The 21,088-nt window shown below is 42.0% G+C and overlaps 1 protein-coding gene across 1 annotated transcript in view; it reads left to right on the top strand.

Annotated features, from left to right (window-relative positions):
• Nucleotides 1-412: 412 nt before the first annotated feature.
• IGF1 (insulin like growth factor 1) overlaps nt 413-21,088 on the top strand; it is a 475,789-nt gene continuing 455,113 nt past the window's right edge. The window contains exon 1 of the mRNA XM_069228984.1: nt 413-898. Within this exon, the coding sequence (XP_069085085.1) occupies nt 836-898 (63 nt within the window). The 5' untranslated portion in view covers nt 413-835. The remainder of the gene's footprint in view (nt 899-21,088) is intronic.

Here is a 21,088-nt window from a genome sequence, read left to right as displayed (position 1 = left end):
TTTTTTGACTGAACCACTTCATTTCTTTTCCGTAAGGCAGGCAACTTATGTCTGTGGAGTATTCGCTTCCAAATACCCGCAATAGTCTGGTGATTTAAACCTATAAAGTTTGATAAAATGTTCCTTTTTAACAAAGGCATTAAAAGGGGGAGGTCAGAATCAGGCTTGTACGTCTTTACCTACTGTCAAATCGCAGCCTATTTTTTGGATGAGCGCCCAGCTGGTCACCTTAACCCTTTACCTCTGTGTCTGGAGTGGCTGGCTCCAGGTCCACGTCCGTTCAGACAACACCTGCTTTCTGTTCAGCGCTGACTTCAGCCGGCAGCACTCAGCGAGTGCAGAAGCACACTGTCAGCCAATGTAACTATAACAGCAGAAATGACATAACATGCCTTTAAATGTGGCGTGGCACACTCAGCTGCTCGTTGCCCTTTTCTTTTCTGTTTTTTTGCCGTGTAATCTTGTCGCTAATGCACATTCTTTCAGGAGAGAGAGAAAAAGCTTCTGTGCTCCAATTGCATGTATGATGTTATTTGTCACTATGCCCAAAAAGTCCTTACTCAATAAACTTGCCAGAAGAGGGAGAGAGAGAAGGCAAATATTCCCCCAGCTGTTTCCTGTCTGCAGTGTCTGTGTAATGTAGATAAATGTTTCTGTCTTCTCTTTGAAAGATCTCACTGTCACTGGTAAAATCAGAGCAGATAGAGGCTCTGCAATGGAACAAAGTCCGCAATATTGAAATGTGACAGTGCTTTCAACATCTCACATCCGGCTGGATTACTTTTTTCCTTTTTACTGCTAACAAACTCATTCCAGGACTTGCACTTTAGAAGAAATGGAAACACTCAACAGCCTTTCAACACCATTATTTAAGTGCTACTTTTGTGATTTCTTGAAGGTAAATATTTATCTACTTCTAATATATATCTATGAAATTATTTATTCTGTCATGCGCTGCTTGCTTTCTGCATTTTGTAGTCTCGTGTGTGCTTTGCCATCTGCTTCTCTTTATTTTGTAAATACCTCTAACTAGGGGATTCGTTGTAATTTACTAAATGTGAGATTTCCTTGATCTACAGAATAGCTTCACTTGAAAAATCTGCATGTGTGTTAGGTAAATGTAAAATCTTATATCAAGTGTGAGATACTAAAAGGTTCTAGCCTGCACAACGTGTAAAATTTGTATTTGTCTGACTGTAACAGTTGATGCATGTCAAAGGGACTTCGAGATAGAGAGTGCAGACTCAGATTCTACAATTGTAATGCATGATATTTAAAAAAGGATGCTTTTAATGCATTTCACTTGAACTAATGCTATGTTCAATACCTTAATGGCATATAGGTATTAAAAAGGCACATTTTTCTAACTTCTCTAACTTGAGGAGATACGTTTGGTGTTTTTCTTCTGTTCCCTGGGATTTTTGGAACTCATCACAGTTCCTTCATAATCTTGTATAAGGTGTTGCCTCTCCTGTGGTCCTGCTCTGTTACTATGATAAATGCTGAATTTGAAATCCACCGCCATACTCTTTCGCTGGGATATGTTCATCAGAGGGTTTGGTTTCCCCGTGCTTTGAGATGATCAGGTGATTGGTCGGTCACGTCTGATGTCATGCAGATCTCATTTTGAGTTGAACACTCTGCTTTCGCTAGAGGGGGTTCTGAAAGTAGTGTTGCTCTGTAAAGCGAGGATATTTGACAGGGGCACCATAGGGAGGCACTTAATGCCCATTCATTGCAGAGCATGTCATGGGAAGCATGTCATGGGCAGAAAGTGGCATTTAGGTCCGTGCAGGTGAAAGTTTTATACATTTCTGAAGGACATTGCAGGCTGCTAAAGGGTGAAGCAAACGCTCTGGAACTAAAGGAGAACATTCTGGGAAATTTGCTGACCAAGCTTTTCTGTTGCAGTGAAAGCTTTTTGCAGGCAGTTTTTTCATGATGTTTAACTTTCATGAAGCTGTGCTTCGCTCTCTGATGTAAAACACTGGTAGGGACAGTAACAAGAGGGAATGCATGGCCTGACCCCTGCCCGCTGGCTACCAGCCAAGTTTCCATTCTCAGCAATATCTGCTCCTTCAAGGCTGCTGCTTTTTTTTGTGTTATTGGCAAGGTGGTTTATGCAACTGACCGATCTCGAGTGCAGTGCCGGAGCATGCAGAGTTTATGGAAGCTGATTTTGCTCGTGCAGAATAGAGTAACTGTGCTCGGAGTTTTGCTGATGTTTTTCTTTTCTCTGTGCTTGGTGCGGGGCTACCTTCCTTCCGGACCAACAGCACGAGTGAGCATCTCTTGCTGCTGGAACACATGCAGTGTTTGAGAGGATCCCCTTAGGGGCACCTGCAGCAGCTATTCTGACTGCCACTACCAGTTAAAGTAAAGGCGATGAGTACAGAATATTGTAAGGCGTTTTCCCTTTTTTATTATCCTAGAATTTTGCACAAGGGAGTAATTTGAAAATAGGTTTTTTTTATTTTATTTAATTTCAACCAAAGTGAGAATGTGACAGTAGTAGAAAGGTCCTGTTGTAGTACCTGCGGCCAGCAGCAGAGAGTGGACAGGTCCTTCACCAAATGCACTTTTTCTCCATCGAGGATCATTCAGTTAAAAAGAGGAACACTTAGTACCCAGACATCATGTAGAATAGCAGACTGACCACAAGTCCTGTAGGTCACTAATGCATAGGTATATATTGTTAGCGTAGAATGTCTCTAGGTCATCATTAGATGGTCTGTTAAAGACAGAAAATATCCACTAACACACACACAGATGCATATGCGCATACATGTACATAAATGAATATTGCAACTCGAGGCATGGAGAATAACCACCAGCACACATACAAATACATATGCAGATACATATATATATCCAGCTCCATAGAGATATGCATGCACAGAAGCATACACACATGAATATTGTAACTTAAGACTTGAAGACCATTAACTAATATATAGTAATACATATAAAATACATACACATAGGTACATATATGTACCTAACCATACATGCATGAATATTGTAACTCAAGACATGAAGAACATTCACTAACACATATGCGGACACATATAAAAATACATATACCCAGGTACATACATGTACATGAACATACACACATACACACATGCATATTGTATTACAAGACATGGAGAAAACCCACTAACACATATATAGGCATTTACATGTAAATCAACATACATGAAAGAATATGTAATTCAAAACATGAATAATGTTCACTAACACGTACATATGCATATACATAACTACATACACGTATGTCCAACATACACATATTGATATTATGATTCAGTTAAAGTTGAGTTTTACATTGACAGAATTTCGCAAGACCACAAAATAGCTCAAAACAACTCAAAAGACAAATGCTAATCCCCAGTTTTATATTGCTTGATGAAGCGCAAATAAACTGGTGCTTTATTTCCATGCATAGCGCTGCTAAATCCTGAGCTGCATTTTTCATTGTGCTTCAGGTCTTTTAAGAAGTATAGCCACCAATGTCTTTCTCACAGAGTTGTGCACTCAGATGTTACTTAATTGCAGTTCTCCTAAAATCTAAATGTAATCCTGCAAACTCTAACATCATACAGAACTGAGGGCACACCAGGAACTACAGGGACGGAATAACTGCTGATTTGACACGCACAAGCAGATCACGCAGTCTCCAAACCCTCTCTTCCACTCTACAGTGGTTTGTTGTTAATGTGTTTATGCAGATTAAGTTGAGAGTCCCAAGGTTAGAGGAGAACTAATGCCAAGGGTCTGCCAACACAATACATGTTTCAGGTGCCCATGCTCCACCTGCTACTGGAATACACTCCGCCTACCTTGCAGTAGGCATAGCTGTCAATTGGCAGATTGGCTTGGTGAAAAGAAGGATGCAGAACACATAGGTTCTCGTGGTGAAGGAGCTGAAGCTATACTGAATAAGACCCTCTTTGTTGTGAGTATTCTCAAATAAAGTCATGCCCAGGGCTGTTTGTGGTTCACTTACAGAGAAAAAAATATCAAAATGTATTATAATGAGGAAAACTTATGATGGGCTTGTTCTATCTATCTATCTATCTATCTATCTATCTATCTATCTATCTATCTATCTATCTATCTCCCAAGGTATGCATCCACCTGCGGCCTGCCTTTCTGTCTTTTAGTCACTGTAGTTATCAGTCTGATGGCATGATTTCCCAACGCAACTATGTAATCCGTACGTTGTTATCGTCTCATAACTATGCTTGGATAAGTCAATATATGCAACAGGATCTAGAGTTATCGGAAAATCTCCTACAGTGTTAGTGGAAAAGCATGATACTACATTTTGTATTTGAAAATATATTTCTACCATCTGCCCGTGGTCTAGAAATGCTCCAAAAATGTCCGCTTTTCAAAAATAGTCTTTTTGGATAACCATATAAATGGTAATTCTTGATGATCGTACTGCTTTTCCCAAACAATTTACTTGGCACTAGCTAAAGCAAAAAGTTGGAAAGGCTATCTTGTCCCAGTACTGCTGACATTTAAATTAAATTGGGAGCCAGCAGAAAACTGTTTAAAAAAGAGACAAATGCTTAAAAAGCATACGATTTATGTGCACCACAACTACAGCTAGTATTGCAAGCGAAAGACACACTGTTAAATTCATAACGTATTATTGCATCTGGAGCCATTTCCTCGCTCTGAAAGTACGCTCGTTACAGTATTTGACAGCAATTTCACAGATTGTATGTGGTTTGGAATATGCTAAATTACAGGTGCATGATCTATCGTACAACATTTCCAAACCATTTGGGAAAGTAGGATCCTGCAACTCAAACCTTGCTTTTTTAAGAAATCCAACAGCATGGAAAGTAATATCATCTGTAAGTCAAAACCTTCCACCCACATGTGCACCGCGAGGGCACGGTCAATGCCACGTGGGTAGTAGCTTGCTACTCAGTCAAAATGGACGCGCGCATGGTGATCGGTTAGGAAGTGGTCTGCCAATATTAAAATAGGATTTGTGTATAGTGAGAGCTCGGTCTTTGACAATGATAAGTGGGCTTTCACCCAGGCGTTTTTCTCGAAGACTTTGTGAACATCGGAGTAATCCATCGCGATCATGTCATTCAAAAAGTCACATCCATGTGTGCATTGAGACAGTTTTGTAAATGCGGCGAGAGAGGAGAATCCCATTTTGTTGTCAAAATCTATCCACTTGTACAGTAAGGGGTTACTGAAAATGCTTTCTGAGTAGCCGCGTTTTGTCTGTCACCTGCACATGCACGGACAGTGAGCATTCGTGAGAGTCATGTAAGCAGTATCCACCCTTTATAAAGTTCTGGAAAGCACAGAGCTACCCAAACAGGGTTTCTCAGAGCTAAGTAAACCCAAGACAGAGAACGAGAGTTAAAACGCGATGTCTTCAAGAGTTTTCGAAACACACAAAAGGATTTGCAGGCTCTCAATGACGCAGGTAGTCAGTACCGTAACTTGAAACCGAATTAAGGAAGGGACCGACATCCCTGTCGGGCCCTCCTAAATCTGGGAACTGTTGAAAGTTTAAGCTTGCTTGAGCAAAGAGGTCAACTGGGAAAGTAAGGAACCACCAAAGATCTGAGGTAGAGTGCACCTGATCTTGACAGAGCCCTATGCATACAGCACAACGCTTTCAATTCCACTCACTTCTCGACTGGGAGCCAGTGGAGGTCTCCAGAAAGTTAGAGGCTAAAGAGTACTTGGGAAGATGGAACAACAGCCGGGGAACCCCATTTGGGTTTACCCGAAGGTGCCTCGGTGACTCCTCAAAAGCCCCCATCCAGAGAAAACAAAGCCCCTAAAAATGCTGACTTCTGAAGTTTACTCTTTCAATAATCATTGCGTGGATGAAGAGCTGCTCGCCTTGCAAAAAGGCTTCTTGGTTTCAGTGTCCTAAAAATGCAAAATTTAAAATGACTAAAAGTAATGTGAATAAACTGTGTCTCAATTACATTAATACGTTGCTAGTCAATCAGAACATAGTGGTTTTAAAGTGCCTTCATTTTTTTGGCACAACTGAAGACAATGAAAGGAAAGAGAATTGTTTTTATAGTGGTTTTGGATTTCAGTTTCAAAATTAGGAATATACTAATTGACCTCCGATTCATGTCTTTATAGGAAAGTGAAATTTTCAAAAATGACATTAATTCATTAATATTGTTTTCTCCAACGAAATAGTCTGCAGTAACCACATTGAAAATGTTTATATCTATTGGGATTCAAGTTGGAGGACCTGTACCATGCTTAAATATCGGTTGACCAGGAAATCGCTTTACTTTTATATCTACATACCACCTGATGATTTTGCGTGATCAGCTCACAAGAGGCTACCATCTCTCTCCAGCACAATGCCGATCCTTGCTCCATCGCTTGTCTCATGGGCTTTTTTCTGTCATTTGGGTATAAATGCAGTAACTAAGTTAACGTGTGCTCTGAACCCTGCATTCTCTACCATGTCCTTATCAATGGTCGCTGCATATATTTTTGCACACACAAAGTCTAAGGGCCTGATTACGAGTTTGGCAGTCGGCAAAAAACTGCCAGACCCGTGGTGAGGAGACCGCTGGTAGAAGTGGCAGCTTCCCCACCGGCCCCATTACGACTTTCTCACTGGGCTAACAGATGGGACCCAAGGTTCCTGCCCATCAGCCCAGTGGGAAAGGTACAGCAGCATTGTCATAATAGAGCCGGCTGCAATGCTGCTTTAGGCAGGAGACACCAGCACTGTCAAAATGCGCACTGTTGGCACAGCACACAGAGCGCATTTCAAGGGTGCTGGACAGGATGGCCCCTGCACTGGCCGGCAGTGCAGGGCCCCACCTGTGGCTCGCTGCACTTGTTCTCTGCCAACCTTTTTGTGGCAGTTGAACCGCCATGAAAAGGCTGGCGGAGTACAAGTTTGTAATCAGAGCTGACTTCAACCTGCACCGCCGTCATCCCACTGGGATCGAAGATTCTGGTGGTGACAGCGGTAGGTTGGCGGGTTTGCCTATCAACCTCATAATGTGGCGGTCGGACTGCCACAACTACCATAAGATTGCAGACTAAAAAGTGTTAGAGAGGAAGAAAACAGACAGCAGGCCTTTTCCATGTATGCACCCTGGATCTGATTCAACAACCATGTTTCCATTGGGACTACACCAGCTCTGATCCAATTTAGGTAAGAGCTGAAGTCACAACTCACTATGGAACACTGCATCATAATCAGTAACAGTACACATTTTCCCAGAGGATGGCTACTGTTCAATCATTTGTCTACTGCATTTTTGCCTTCGATCCTCTGCAGTTATCTGCTGTTTTTTGGCTAGGCTTGTGCTATAAAAATATCTCATACATAGATATGTATAACAGACATAATCTGCTAAAGCAACAGCATGGTGTTGCATCCAAATTTAAACCTATCACGGAGCAGCTAAATAAAAACACCACAAGGCGGACTTGCTCTCTCTTCCACATTGTGCAGGATGGGAGTTGGTAAGCAACAGCTAGCTTGGACTCCCACAAATGACTTCCCCAATGATACCAGTTCCTCAACCAGTGATCCCCAGGCAACTGCATCTACATGCTGTATGAAAATGAGACTGGTGGCAGCTACAGAAGTACCAAGGTTTCCAGAATTCCAAAGGCATATCATTGCACCAGATACACATCCCATTAGGAAATTTCTCTCTCATTTAAGACAAATGCTAAGTGCCCTAGAAGCCCATACAGTGCATCTTTTGCAGGTGATATTGTGCATGTGCATGATGTAGTCACAAAATAGCAAAGCTATAAGCTCTTTAAGTGTTTGGTAAGAGACTGGCAGAACACTAACACTAGCAACATTTCTGTTGTTGGTAATGTGTCTTGGGAGCAGGGCACAGAGATGCCAACCACCGGACAAAATAGAGGCTAAGAAAATTCAAGAGTGTAGTCCAGAGTAAAAAATAGGGCCTCTTCAGTGAGACTTTAACTGTGATGTTACAGATCGATGGCCTGTTATTGGTCACTTTAATGTGCCTACAAAATCAACATGAGTCAGCAGGGAACCAAATGCCAGTGGTGTGGGAATCATTCCATATGTGCCAGTGCATCATAGAATGAAAAATCATCTTTGACACAGGAGTCTTAGAAGGATAGTTAACACTCAGTGAAGGACAATATATGGTTGATGGATGTAGTACAGGCAGAGCAATGTGAGAATCTAGTGGGTCTGTAAAAATGAATGATGGTCCGTGGTATGATGGTCAGTGTCATCAACGTGTTGGGACCACACTGCAAAGTTCAGAGTTCTGTATATTTCGGTCTGTTCACTGGGTGACAGGTCTCCTGGATAATGGTAATGAGAGTACAATTATTCTCTAGTCAGTTTGTGGATCACACTCCCCAATAATTTTGGAGAATTGCTTCATTGTCACTGTGTCTAAATTGTAATTGGCAATGAGAACCATCAGATACAGATGGGATAACGACACTAAAGCCATAGGCATGCCCAGCAGTGTCTCTTCTTTCTGGTTTGATGAATCCACCCCCCAACTACTTCAGACCTCCATTTCACAAGTATTTAGGCTGCGATGAATGTGAGTGGCTTGAGTGCCATAACGATTAAGCATGCAGCCCTGGGGGCGATTCCCAGAAATGGCTATGCACCTGGTGGAAATAACCAGAAGATTCCAGAGGATCTCCCATACTTCATACAATACTGTAACACATATAGGGAACTGTGTCAACTTTCTCTGTGTATGTATAAGTGATGCAGTTTCTGGAGTGGTGCTGCAGTGCTGCACATCTCTACATGGTGGCTTTCTAGGAACACTACTTACCAGTGATTGGATGAAACCCCATAACACTTGTCATCTTACTTCGCATTGGTATGCTATTTGGTGTTGCATATTGAGAGGACTGATGTACTCATCATCTGCCTAGCACATTATATTCCAGTTAATAATGGTATCTGCTTTGCTCGGCATAAAATACTTTGCAAGTCACACATGTTCTACTACGTCGGAGCAAGCAATTCCATAATGACATTTTCCTGCAATTATAGCTTTGCTCAATCTGGCCATTTTTTTCCACTGACTGTCAATCAACACTCAGATACTGTCTTGCGGCCATCCATGTGTGAACGCAGCTTAGCTGGGCTTATTCTGTTTAAGGAAGCTATTTCATTTTGAGACCTCTATTTATGTGAGCTACAGCTTAAGTGAAGCTTCACCAACTCCACTGTGTACTTTGAAGAAAGACTGAGTTTCTACGAGTGTAATGTTGTCCATTCAAATAACCAGCATTATGAGGCCGTGCTTCTTTCATTTAAAGACACCAATCGGAGGTTGTAGTCGGTTTTAGTCCTTGCATTTCTAAACAGGTCTGAATTGTAGTGATGATATTTCTGGTTGCAGTAGACCAATGTATGCACGGCAAAGATCTGTGTTTGACCTGCAAGTGACAGGTTTGAATCTCATCTGGTCCACTCAGCCTTTCGTAGTGCCGAAGATCATAAGAAGGTACACATGGAATCAATAATAAGTATCTATGGTCTGCTTCTGGCAACAAGAGATCACATTAGGGTGTAGATATTCCTGCTATGTTTTTACAACCAGATCATCTACCTGAACAGTCTGTGTGTGGGCTTCCGTCTACCTTCTGAAGAGGCTTACAACCTCATTCTGAGTGTTGTGGTAACTTTGAAATCAGGTGCAAACAGTTTTTGTTCTCAGCTGGGCCATGCAAATTGTGCTTAATCTAAGTTTTTGCCTGGACAAATTTCTTGAGGAAATTTCTGCGGGAGGTTTTGTGGCCAAAGCAGTGCTTAAGTAGGACCAGCATGAGATAATACTAGTCACAACGACTATTAGCCATGTTATTCAGCATTGCACAGGGAGAACAATGCAAACTACAATCTAACAATATGTGGTGATTTCATTTCCTCTGGCCGTGTTTACATCCCCAACATTAGAGAGTAAGCTGGAATGAGAGACGTGATCACAGACAAGGGTTGAACTCACCAGGTAAAATGCGACATGGAATGTGGTGAATACAACATCAGTTCAATCGGGGAGCCCTCACAGTTGCAGATGGAAACAATTGGAGGTGCATGTCTAGGGTGCCTCATAGAAGATACTCAAAATATGCACTTAAGCATCTCATTTATTGATTTCTCCACTGAGCATATAAGCACTCCCCTACAATGTATACTTCATGTGACAAGTGTACACATTATTCTTTACTTCATATTAACTTTACAAAACATTTAAGTTACATATCCTTGACAAACACTGTTGTTATACATTATGCTACCGGGTATAATTCTATGCACATTAGGAAAGATTTCAAGTGGCTTATTGCCATTGCTTGGAATTTAGGTTTCTTAAGTCACCAGGTTTTACATACCACAGTAATATTGCCTTTGTTGCACTTGTAGATACAATGCTAAGGACCTTTTTCTGAGGGCCCCATTGTTCCTGGGAGGTAATGCCGTACCAGTCAGCTCTGATATTGTGGGTTGCGGTGTTACCCAATGGAGGATACATCAGTAGATGTTTTCCTCAGGTTTACTGCAGGTTTTCCCAGTTCCAAGCAGGAATTCCAGCACCTTTTTAATCAGGACCTAACAAGGTAATCACAGAGTCCGAGGAATGTCTTTACTATTGTCACTATTGTCAGTAAAAGCATACTAAGGAAGGCTTGATGGGCACCTGTCAATAGGACCACTATATGAGAGCAAGAATAGAAAATAAAATGCTTCTTGAACCATAGAAACATTTGAACATTTGGAAGGGTCTGACATACATCTCTCGGTTTTTCGCAGTTTGTTCATAACATGTAATCCCTTAACATGCTTAATCCTACCCCAGCGCTATAACGTTTCCATGAGTGCTTGCCATGGATGTGCTAACGAGCAGCACCTAGTATAGTGCTGCATGTGTATGTTGAACTGGTCCATACAATCCTTAGCATATAGGATTGGCTACAAATGGCTACAACTGATTGTGCTGGCACAGAGACCATCAATTGGCCTTAAAATCACAGGCCTCACTGGTGAGATATTTACAAAAGAGGAATGGATGAACCTCTTTACTGGAGAGCCCTATATATGAAGATCGGATCAGACTGAGCCAAAGAGAGACAGATTTGGATGGCAGATCCAGGGAAGCATAGTTTCAATGGTTGAATGTTTCATCACTTCAGGAGCTTCAGGGAAAAGATTATGAATCGCTTGACTCTTAAGCTAGAACATCTGAAAAGTCTCAACTGGAATGATTTGCAGTGTAAAACCCATTTCTAATACCTTTCCTATTGTAAATCGTTCTGAGCTGCAGACAAAAAAGAACAGAGAATAGATTGTCTGCCCGTTTACAAAACTTAGCAAAGTTCATATCATCCATTTTGGAAATTGTATTTCTCCTAAATTATAATCTGTTTATTCTAAAATATAGTTTTGTAGCCTTTTTTCTAGTGCATTTATACCACTGGTGCGATCCCGAAGCACCATTTGGGATCTGCATGTGTTGTGGCTGTGATGGCTAATTTACATGGCTGGGAGAGTGTTTGATTACAGCGTGACTTGCATGCAAAAGTGGTAAACGTTTGGTGTGATACCCAAGGGCTGAAGTGGGCTACTATCATGTAGCAGCAAACTGGCATGTAACTGATGCAAAAGAGTGTAAGATTGATAGGTGAGAGAGTCAGCTTGTTAGTATTCTGCCTAATATACCCATTTGAGAGAGTGGCCTATTTGGGAAACTTTTGGTGTTGTCTGTGCCGATGTGTGTTAAAGCGACAGTGCTATGGTTGATGCTACTTACTCTCTCCTGTAGAGGCACTAGGTGGCTAAGTTAGTTCTGGTCATTGTATACAATGTAGCATCATTAATGGATCAAAGGTGAAAGGTGAGTATGACAGTGGACAACAGCCATGTATTTAGACCTCTTAAGGAGTCCAGGTAGTTAGGAATTTGTGTTATTGTTCTGGGAGGGTGTTCCAGAGCCTGTACACCAATGAAGTTCTAAGTGATGCAGGTCTTTCTAAACATATGAATGGGCAGAACAGGTGATCATATTGAGCTGAAGGCAGTGAATGGATGGGTTTGTAAGTTTGTTTGGCAGAAATATAGAACAAGCACCACAAAGTTCAATGTTCTGTGTTAAGGGTCTCGAATTAGCCGGCCATGAGAAGTCACAACAGTTCCAGAAGAGTATGGTTGATGTGGTCACCGTTTTGCATATGTTGTAGGAGTCTGGAAGGCATTCTGTATATGCTGCAACCTGAATGGTACAAGGACTGAATCACTAAAATATGTCCCATTAATAAAATGAAAGCAAGAAAGAACTAAGTCAATGCTGTTCTAATTATATGACCAAACCCAAGATACTCAAAATTAATCACATGGCCCTCACGGGGTAGTCGAAGGCTTTGGTAAACTGGTTTTCGTGGGTCAGAAGTGAGGTATAAGAATCCTGAGTCAGCCCGAAGTTCCTGACCTTGTTGGGAGCTGTAAAGGGAACTCCTAATTCAAAAGACCATTGAGAACTGGGGTGTTGTAAACACCAGTTTCAGCAAGTGAGGATCTCAGTTTTTGAAGGGCTGAGTTTCAGCTGGTTGTGTGACATTGGTTGGTCCACCGCTAACAAGCAGCGGTCCAGGGCGCAGAAGTGTTGGATAGGGGTTGTATTGGTGTTTTCAGCGTATTTCCCTCAAAACTGCTCACCTGAGCAGGGCACACACCTCGGTTACTCTTCCTAGAGAGACCTACAGTCAGCGTGCACTGCAAGGGATTCCACTGCGTCCACTAATTATCCATTGAAGCCTTTCATGTGCCGCTAATGGTGTTGACATCTCGCTTCTACATGCATTTTAAAAGACACGCGGTTTGTCTTTCGAATTGCTTCTGGGGGACGTTTAAACACCTTCAGGGCAGTCAAGAAACAGCAGGGGAGAACCCCCACAGCCTTCCAGTCTGCCACGTCCCTCTGTTCACCAGCACTAAACAACAAGGCTAATTGTCACGGTTTCACCCACCTCAGACTTTATTTGTAGTGCCTGCCCGGGCCTCCCTCAAGCCTTGCTTGATGTTTTCTTTTGTAAGTGGAGGGTGTATTATGAGGCGTGAGTTCAGTGTGCTCCCACGTTTCGGATGATACAGAGTAGCAAGCAGTACATGCTATCTGTATTTCAGCTTCCACATTCTCCTGTGTGTCATGATAAACTGAGGCACCGCAGTCTTCGGAATTTATAATTTGACAATGTTGTGTCTGTGCTGCACGTGCATCAATTTATATTTCAGGTTGTTGATTAGCCTCTCATGCAGCAGTGCTCACTCCCCCTCAGAGCGCATGTATGTTTGGCCGGCCATCTCAAGCCGGCCAAACATACATGCGCAGTAGGCTCTCTCAAGCCCGGCAACACAATTGCTGGGCTTGAGAGAGACTGCACAGGCTCCCAGTCTGCCTGGGAGTGCCCCGGCTGGGCTCTCCAAGCCAATCCTGACGCTGCGTCAGGATTACCCGCAGGGCTGGCTGGGAGCCTGTGCCTGTCTGCCTGGTCTGGAGCAAAGAGGGACAGAGGAGCGGCATGCGGCGAAGAAGGTAAGTGTTTTTATTTTCATTTTTTTTATTTAATTTTTATTTACCCCCCGCGTGCACTTCCCCGCCCCTTCTTGTTATCGGGAACCGCAACTCGAATTAGATCATCCTTTTTAGAAAGGATATGCACCACAGGGCATTAAGCTACATGACTGGAGACAGCCCCTCCCCCTTACAACATTCTCCAGCCAGTCGAGAATAGAAATAAGGAGAAAAATACATACTGTATTCATCCTTTCCATTAGAAACTGTGCAAGTCACAATAGTTCAAATAATCACATTTTTTATGCAGTAAGTGAATAAATTAGTGAGTATGCAAAATAAACCGCAAGTGAGTGGTGAAAGAATGAGAAATTAATTGAATATATGAGTAAATGGGCAAGTGAATTAATTTGTGGGTTTTTGAATGAGCATGTGACTGTCAAAGTGAATAAGGGAATGAATAAGTGAGTAGATAAGTGAAACACTGAGCGAGTTAATAATTGAGAAGTGAGAGTCCAAGTGATTGAGCAAGTAAGTTGGTGAGCAGCTGAGTGTGGGAATGAGTATGAGAATGATGCAGTGAGAGACTGAATGGCAAGTGTGCAAATTTGTGAGTGGATAAGCAAATGAAAAATGTATTAAAGGATGAGCAGCAAGTAAGTGAGTGGGAAAGCAAGTGAATGAGTGTGGATGTCAGTTGGTGATTGAATGATTATGCAAGTGATTGAGGTGGGTGAAGGAATGAGCAAATAAGTGAGTGACTGGGCACATGACAGTGGCTTGCTGAGTGTGAACTTACAAGCGAATGAATAAGCAAGTGAGTAAGTGAAGCCTGAAGTGAGTGAGTAAACAAATAACAACTAAGGTTTTGAAGTGGTGGAGAGTAAGAAACTAAGTGAGTTAGTGCATAACTGTTTGAGTCATTATGAAATTGGTGAGTGAAAGTAAAGCATTTTGCAGAGGGGAGTCTAGGCAGTGTAACACAGTGAATAACTTAAGACTGCCTCTACCTCTCCCCAAACACGAAATGAGACTCACCATATGTTTTAGAGAAGAAATAAAATTGTCTACAAACACTATCCCTTTATTCATTATTTTACACCATATCTTCAATTGGGAACTTTTTGATAATTGAATCTGCAGCAAACTCGTAAGCCACCCCAAAATCGAAATACAAAAACAATCTCGTTGGAAGGCCTGACAGGTGTGTCTGCCAAGAGTTTATAAAAACAAAAAAAAATAAGTACATATATAAGTAATATGTATATAAATACAAAGTGGGAAGCCCTCGTCCGCTACTGGTCTGTATGGATGTCACGTACACTCTCCTTCCGTCCATGTCAGCATAGAGCTTTTTAGTATTCCATTTTCTACCTGTAGATTACTTTTTTATCTCTTTCCTTGTCCCCTTTTTATTTTAATTTTTAAGGCATGCTACAGCTTTAAAGACAGTTCTACTTGCTCGACACTCACTCCATTTGCAGTGTACCTCAAGCTGCAGAGTCGCTGCATGTAAACTCGCTGGCCATTATTGAATGATAATATCCATAGTGCAGCATTGTTTTTACCATTGCAAGATGAACAACACAGTTCTAACGGGGCAGTCAACTGGGAATACACACAATGTACAATACCATTGCAAAATGTCAACAACTAGTACAATACCATCCACCTGCCGGTTTGTTTAATTTTTGTATTGCAAGCTAGGTCTGCCATTTTTAGGCAATAGCATGTTTTATGTTCTCTACTTTTATTCTTTCAGTTTATCTTGCACATGTGGCTAAATTTGTGTGCCCTTTTTGTTGTGGTTGTGTAAGTTAGTGAAAGCAACAATGAATACGTGCATGTATGATGACTTGTTCAGTGGTTAAACCAATCAGTGACTAAGAAGTACATTTAATTTAAAAGTAAGGCTTACTTGCATTGCCAGCGCTTATTATTTACCTTTAAGTGAGAGCTGGTCAATTTGCCTTGTTGCACATCTCATCACTCAGTTTTGCGCACAAGCAAAAAAAGTGTGCACACAAACACTTTGGGGCATATTTATACTCCGTTTGCGCCGAATTAGCGTAGTTTTTTTCGACGCAAATTCGGCGCAAATCTAACGCCATATTTATACTTTGGCGTTAGACGCGTCTAGCGCCAAAGTATGAGGAAAGAGCGTCATTTTTTTGCGTGAACGCCTTCCTTGCGTTAATGAGATGCAAGGTAGGCGTTCCCGTCCAAAAAAATGACTGCGACACAAATGCGTCGTATTTATACTCCCGGGCAAAAATCACGCCCGGGAGTAGGCGGGGCAAAAAACCCCGCATTTGCGCCTCTTTTTAACGCCTGGGTCAGGGCAGGCGTTAAGGGACCTGTGGGCTCAAAATGAGCCCACAGCTGCCCTCCCATGCTCCCAGGGACCCCCCCTGCCACCCTTGCCCACCCCAGGAGGACACCCAAGGATGGAGGGATCCATCCCAGGGACATTCAGGTAAGTTCAGGTAAGTATACATTTTTATTTTCTTTATATTTTTTTTGGGCATAGGGGGGCCTGATTTGTGCCCCCCTACATGCCTCAATGCCCAATGACCATGCCCAGGGGACATAAGTCCCCTGGGCATGGCCATTGGGCAAGGGGGCATGACTCCTGTCTTTACTAAGACAGGAGTCATGTAAATGGCGTCTGGGCGTCGTTAAAAATGGCACAAATCGGGTGGAGGCGATTTTTTAGCATCAACCTGACTTGCACCATTTTTAAGACGCCCTAACGCCATTTTCCCAAACACCGGCGCTGCCTGGTGTACGTGGTTTTTTTCCACGCACACCAGGCAGCGCCGGTCTGCTAGCGCCGGCTAACGCCATTCAATAAATACGGCGCCCGCATGGCGCTTCAGAATGGCGTTAGCCGGCGCTAAACTTTTTGACGCTAAACTGCGTTAGCGCAGTTTAGCGTCAAAAAGTATAAATACGGGCCTTTATTGCCACACATCAGGAAGGATAATTAGAGGGAACATTGGTTGTCAGTGAAATTGAAGCCGGTGAAGTTTATCAATATTATTATTATGATGATGAGGAAGGGGAGGAGGAGTAGAGTGAGGGCGATGAGTCACAAAGATCTTATAGACGGTGATTATTGGAAAGTCTTATTTGGGGTTCTAGAATTCAATCATTATATTTTGTGGAGATCCCTGGGAGGGTGGAGGCCTTTAGTGTTGCATGTTATGATGTGTAGACAGAAGCAGAGTGTTAGAAATGGGGTCTTTGGTTGGAGGTCAGGTTACCCCTGTACAAGCAAGGACCCTCAATCTAGTCAGGGTAAGTCACACAGAATCCAAGTTATCCTGTGCCCACCCTAGGGTAGCTTGGCACTGAGCAGTCAGGCTTAACGTGGAAGGCAATGTGTGAAGCATTTGAGCGATAAATCATGCAATAACACAGTATAGCACCACATAAATACACCACACAGTGTTTAGACAAATATATAATATTGATCTGATAAGATGTTAAGATATCACTGTAAAAGTGGGAATCTATGAGTCTGAGTGGGTGTATAAGTGTCTGAGTGGGTGTGTGAGTGGGTGCATATCTCTATCAGTGCATGTATGGGTGAATGAATTATTGTATAAATGAGTCTGTCATTAAAAAACATTTTTTTTGCTTATTCATGATTAATCTCGATTAATTGCGAATATCACGCATAGTGAAGAATAATCATTTTAAATCCATAATTTGACCCTCAAACACGCTCATATCCCATTCCTTTCCACATCCACTTTTAAAGCCACTCAGACACTCATGCACCCACTCACCAACCCACCTTATGCACCCACTCGGATAGTGATGCACCCACTCACAGACCCACTCAGACCCTCATGCACCCACTCACAGACCCACTCAGACACTCTGCACCCACTCAAAACCCACTCAGACCGTCATGCACCCACTCACAGGCTAACTCAGACACTGACACACCCACTCACAGACCCACTGAGACACTGACACACCCACTCACAGACACACTCAGACACTGATGCACCCACTCACAGACCCACTCAGAAACTGATGCACCCACTTACAGACCCACTCAGACCCTCATGCACCCACTCACAGACCCACTCAGATACTCACTCACCCACTCACAGACCCACTCAGACCCTCATGCACCCACTCACAGACCCACATAGACACTCATGCACCCTCTCACATACCCACACAGACCCTCACACACCCATTCACAGACCCACTCAGACATTGATGCATCTACTCACAGACCCACTCAGACACTGACGCACCCATTTACAGACCCACTCAGACTGTCACACATCCACTCACAGAACCACCCAGACACTCACCACCCACTCTCACACCTAGACAGACAATTTCACACCCAGAGACACCCTCTCACACGTATTCTTTCTCACACCCAGAGAGGCAGAACATTTGTCTGTGCATTGTGTCGGGTTGGATGGTTATGGTGGTTGCCTGGTTATCAGGGGCCAGTCTCCATCATGCATGGCCAGAGGCTGTGCGCGGCGGTGGTTGGATTAACATAAAGTAATTAAAATTACTTTACATTAAAAAAAAACATGGAAAATCACTAAAAAAAACAAAGGTACAGGGACGTTATAGTTAGGTTCTGAATTTACTCCTACAAAATCATAGAAATTCAGCAGTTATAGTTAGAGTTATTTCAAGTAACTATAGCTCACGCCCTAAGGTAACATTAAGTGGTGCTGTCACCATGCACTGTAAATTACCCTAGATATTACAGCACACAACTTCTATAACATCATTAAAAATATATAATGAAACATTAGAAGTCAAATTATTAAAGAAAGAACAGTGCATGACAGGGGAGCGAGTTATAGTTACCTTAGTGAGCGAGTTATAGTTACTTGAAATAACTCTAACTGCTGAATTTCTATGGCTCTGTACATGTAAATTCAGAACCTAAATTTAACTCCCCTGTAACCTTTTGTTTTTTTCAGTGAAAAGGGTCCACTGTGGTAAAATACCTCTGCCTGTCACTCTGCAGCTCTCAAAATAGGCAACAATGGAACCATTCACATTTCCATTCTTTTTGCTTCAGCTTTCAGCACATTTTACACAATGGGCCTGGATGCTAGAATGAGATTTAACCTTTAAAGTGGGTTAAGAAGATACTGGAGCTACTTATGTCCCAATTACAATTTCCAGCAAGCATGAATATTCCACTCCTTTATATTTTAGGATATTTTTTAAATGTGTGTTTTATTAAATGCTAAAAATTGCCTTCCAGGCCCGAAAATAGCCTTTCAGTCTTACCAACACAGAAAAAGAGTTTCTCTTCAGAATAATAGCTGCAAAGTCTATTCTCTGTTTTTTTCCTCGCCTCATAAGAAGGAAACTAGCGACTAACCATATCCATCAAGCACATGAAATCCTCTCCTATTGTTCTGAATGCCACCAGTACCTGAGAAAGATCTGGCAGTGCAGAGGAAATAGCCACTCCACAGGAACTGAAGGCAAGAGCTAGCTTGGCTTACCTTGGAAACATGACACGTGATTCTAAGACCACACCAATCCCTCAAATTTCTCGAAGTGGCACACTTTTGAATAGGAGGTTGGGGCCTATTTTAGGCAAAGGCTAGGATTAGTGGCCAAAAGCATGAAAAAGACACCAATGTGATTAAGATACTCCATAGAAATTGCTAATCTGCACATACAAATGTAGCAATGCATGAAAAGGAATACCATTCTCCAAAGACGAGAAGCAAAAGAGCTGTTTTCACCTGATCCAGTGCTGTCCCTGGACTGAATGACTTACCTACCTCAACTATGAAATCAAGTTTTGTGTCACTAATATTTCTGTCCAGCTTGCCTGCAGTTGAGATCCACAGGTGCCAAACGTGCTAAATGATGGTACTTACAGGAATTATGTACTTGCTTACCGAGGAAGCTTTGTGAAGCCTATAGACTGCTTGTTCAAAGCCTGTGTAAGGCCTATTACAGAAGGATTGAGGGGTAGTGGCAAGTCGATGCTGTTACTTTTAGTTGTATTTTCATGACCTGAAAGTTTAATGGTATTCTGCAGTCATTCATAGTTAAATCGACATCCCTCTAGCCTGTTGGTGAGGCTGGAGGCTTTATCTCCACCTACCTGGCAGAGAACCTTCTGCACAATTGAGATCCATGCTTGCAAGGCAATAATTGCTTTTTGCAAAAGTTCGTGGACAGTGTTTTTTTTTAAACTGCAATACTGGCGGGCTATCTGGTCATGAAGTTATGTCAGCTTTATTTGGTTGTATTTCAGAAACAACTCTCAAAATCAGGGGCTTGTTTCTGAACTCCAGAAAACAAACAAGAGTCCTCACTCTCAGAGAATTTGCTTCCTTCACATAACTCACATGGTGAACTTGAGCAGGATAAACATGCATCAAAAGGTCCAAACTAAGCTAGGGGATGGCCACATGGTCATAGGTTTCTTACATCATGAATGCTGAAGCTCTGTCATTGAAAAGTGAGCAGTGTCCCCATCTCTAAATGAGAAAAAGGAACCACAACGTTGGTAAGTTGAGTTACCAACTCTGGAATGTTAAATGAGGACCATAGTCTTAAGATGACATTTTGTGAAATGTGTCTACCTAAAATTGTTAAAGCTTGTTTGTTGGATCAGAAATCCACAAAACCCCAAGCACACAATTTTAGTAGTAAGAACTAGTTGAGAGTGAGAACCCACTTGTTATTTTGTTCAATGGTATCCAAATTTTCTGAATTAAACTTGGAGGCTGTACTCAATATTAAATAATTCATTCAATTATTCCAGATCAGACACAGCTGACACGTGTTTCGCCCTCTACGGTGAGTCCACCTTGGGCTTTCTCAAGGCTGTAAGTAATCAAACATAAGGCAGTCAATTATAAATGACTAATGTGAAAAAGGAAAACGCCACCAGTAAGTGTAGGGCAAGTGATGGGGCATGCAGAGTAATGATTCATAGTACTACGTGAAAGAGGTGAAAGAAGAAACACAACCGTAGCAAACTGATTCAACGTTATTAAATTCAGTGGAGCGAAAACAAGAGAAACACCGAAGGGTCGTAAGGTTCCCGTCATCCAAATCTCATTGGGAAGTTGAATATCTTAACAAAATAACACTGGAGAGGAGAGAACTCGTGAGTTAGAGGCACTTAGAAAATACATGGAAAGGTGCTGGCACATCCACCGAATATTACAAAGTGAGATTACTAGTGATATGTGAAAAATGCTCATGATACTAATGCATTACATGCTCCAAAAGATCGTTAGCAAAATAGTACAGCAAAGCTATCATACCATTACAATAGTCATATATAACTGATGATCTGATGATGTATAGTCATTTCAAGAATTCATGTAGAGAGATGCATCATATAGTATGTGGTCCTGGAAAAACGAGAAAGGAAAAGGAAAAGATCATTCATATAGGGATACGGTGTAAATAATGTACATAGAAGTAACAGAGGTAAGATGGGAATCCATCTACATAAGGTTAAAAAGGCTTTAAATAAGTGTGAA

The sequence above is a fragment of the Pleurodeles waltl genome, chromosome 4_1 (assembly GCF_031143425.1).
Source record: "Pleurodeles waltl isolate 20211129_DDA chromosome 4_1, aPleWal1.hap1.20221129, whole genome shotgun sequence".
Classification (NCBI taxonomy): domain Eukaryota; kingdom Metazoa; phylum Chordata; class Amphibia; order Caudata; family Salamandridae; genus Pleurodeles; species Pleurodeles waltl.
This window is presented reverse-complemented; position numbering and strand designations above follow the sequence as displayed.